The 1,956-nt window shown below is 44.0% G+C and overlaps 1 protein-coding gene across 1 annotated transcript in view; it reads left to right on the forward strand.

Annotated features, from left to right (window-relative positions):
* Window positions 1-180: 180 nt before the first annotated feature.
* LOC108745978 (homeobox protein Hox-A1) overlaps window positions 181-1,956 on the forward strand; it is a 22,137-nt gene continuing 20,361 nt past the window's right edge. Inside the window, exons 1-2 of the mRNA XM_018482428.1 lie at window positions 181-191; window positions 360-1,607. Coding sequence (XP_018337930.1) covers window positions 380-1,607 — 1,228 coding nt within the window. The 5' untranslated portion in view covers window positions 181-191; window positions 360-379. The remainder of the gene's footprint in view (window positions 192-359; window positions 1,608-1,956) is intronic.

Consider the following 1,956-nt stretch of genomic DNA (forward strand, 5'->3'; position numbering starts at 1 on the left):
CACACACACACACACAAACACCCCCCCCACACACACACACACACACACACACACACACATACACACCCACACACACCTACTAGATCATCTATAATCAATTGATTTAAGGAATTACAATCGTCGCATGAAGACTTCGTTATAAGAGTTAGTTTGCGTCAAGTGTTGATGTTGAAGATCATCCTGGTACATAGGTACATCCCGCTCAATCATTATTGTTTTTTAAACATTTTTATCTACAATTCATTTGAATCAGTGATTAGAACACGAATCATTATATTGCTCAAGTGACTAAATTAAATTAAATTCCAATAGTGTTGACACTGCAAGAACATAATCACATCAGATAATATGTGTTAAAGATCTACAGTGATCGCAGGATATGGCAGCTATGCATTACAACGCGCAGATGGTTTCAGAAGACTTGCATCAACATCCGCGACATCTCTATAATCTTCAACAAAGACTACAAGATCCTGGATCTTCGCCCAGATCGGAGGACGCCCGATCACCGCTGGACAGTCGAGTGAGATCGCTCGAAGAAGTGCGTTTCGTGGGCGCCAGATCGCCAGACGTGGAAGATAGAGTAATCAGATACCATGAAGATGCCGGAAGTAAACGTTTCCCTAAAGATCATACGGGTCCTGTTTTTTTCCAGGACTCGGAGAATTCTTCCAGAAAATGTTTTAGCGATGAAATAGCGACGAGTCGTTGTCGCGAGCCAGAAAGTTCTCCTGGAAGGACGTCCTCGCCGCAAAATTACATCCTCAGCTCATCTAATCAACACAATAGCTCTATTGGTAAAACGTCCTTCTGCATCGATGCACTTCTGGGTCGCGCCACGAAGCAGAATGAAATAGAACAGTCGGCCGATCGGCAAAAATCGTTCTCCAGAAATCACGGTGTCCAATCTGATGGTCTGAATCTTGGTAGCATTCAGGAACGGGAATCTCCCAACGCAATAAGATGCTCTGGAGATCAAAGAATCGCCCTGAGGAACTCTCTAAATCCTTTCATTCAGCATCATGAATCCGATTCGCCCAGTTTGGAAACTCGAGAGAGACACGCCTCCAATCGTGAGACTGTTCTTGGTCTCCATTCCAGCGATTCCGGCATGTCTGTCCAAAGGAGTCAGTTCAGGCCTGAAACGGGGACCAGCAATTATCGGAACGACCGGCTCGAAAACGTCGAGGATGATACGTCGGTTGACGTGGACCCTACGCGAACCGGAAGCGCCAGTCCCGGAAGCAACGCAAGTCGCAGTCCGGCTTCTAGTCCTCCAATATCCCCCGGTTCAGAGGATCCGTCCAGTAACGGGGTGTTAAGCCATCAGAGCCTTGCGTCCGGGCCCTACGGCGTGGGCGCGGCGGTGGTCAGGCAGAATCAGGGCCTTCTACTACATCCCGCGGGACCACTCATTCATCCCGGAGGATTGTATTATCATCCGGCCGGCGGTAGCGCCTTCCACTCGATACACAAGGAGGGTCAGCCGGTCGGCCATCCTCAATCTGGAGGGCCTCATCCTCAGCAGCATCACATCCATCCACTCCAGCTCGAGTGGTTTGCTCGGACCGGCATGTTATACCCAAGACTTCCTGCGGATTTGGCCGGTGAGTAGATTGACGCAATTAATCTAATTAACAGCAATGGCTGTTTCGAATGTCTTCATGTTATTGAATCGTTGCAGCTCTTGATAATTATTATATGAAATATACAGAAAAGAGAAATATATTTCGCGATATAACAAATTTTATATCGGAGAAAATTTAAGACATTATTTAAAAAATTTCATTGTACCTTAAAAAAAAGGGAGTATATCTAAATTCATATCTAATAAAGATAACATTGATAAAATTTTTGGCAATACTGAGAGAAAAATTATAAAAAATTGTTTTACTTATTATATATATAAATATTTGAAATTATAACAATAATTTTTGTCATAAATAGTAAAAAATT

The sequence above is a fragment of the Trachymyrmex septentrionalis genome, unplaced genomic scaffold, assembly GCF_001594115.1.
Source record: "Trachymyrmex septentrionalis isolate Tsep2-gDNA-1 unplaced genomic scaffold, Tsep1.0 scaffold16, whole genome shotgun sequence".
NCBI classification, from domain to species: domain Eukaryota; kingdom Metazoa; phylum Arthropoda; class Insecta; order Hymenoptera; family Formicidae; genus Trachymyrmex; species Trachymyrmex septentrionalis.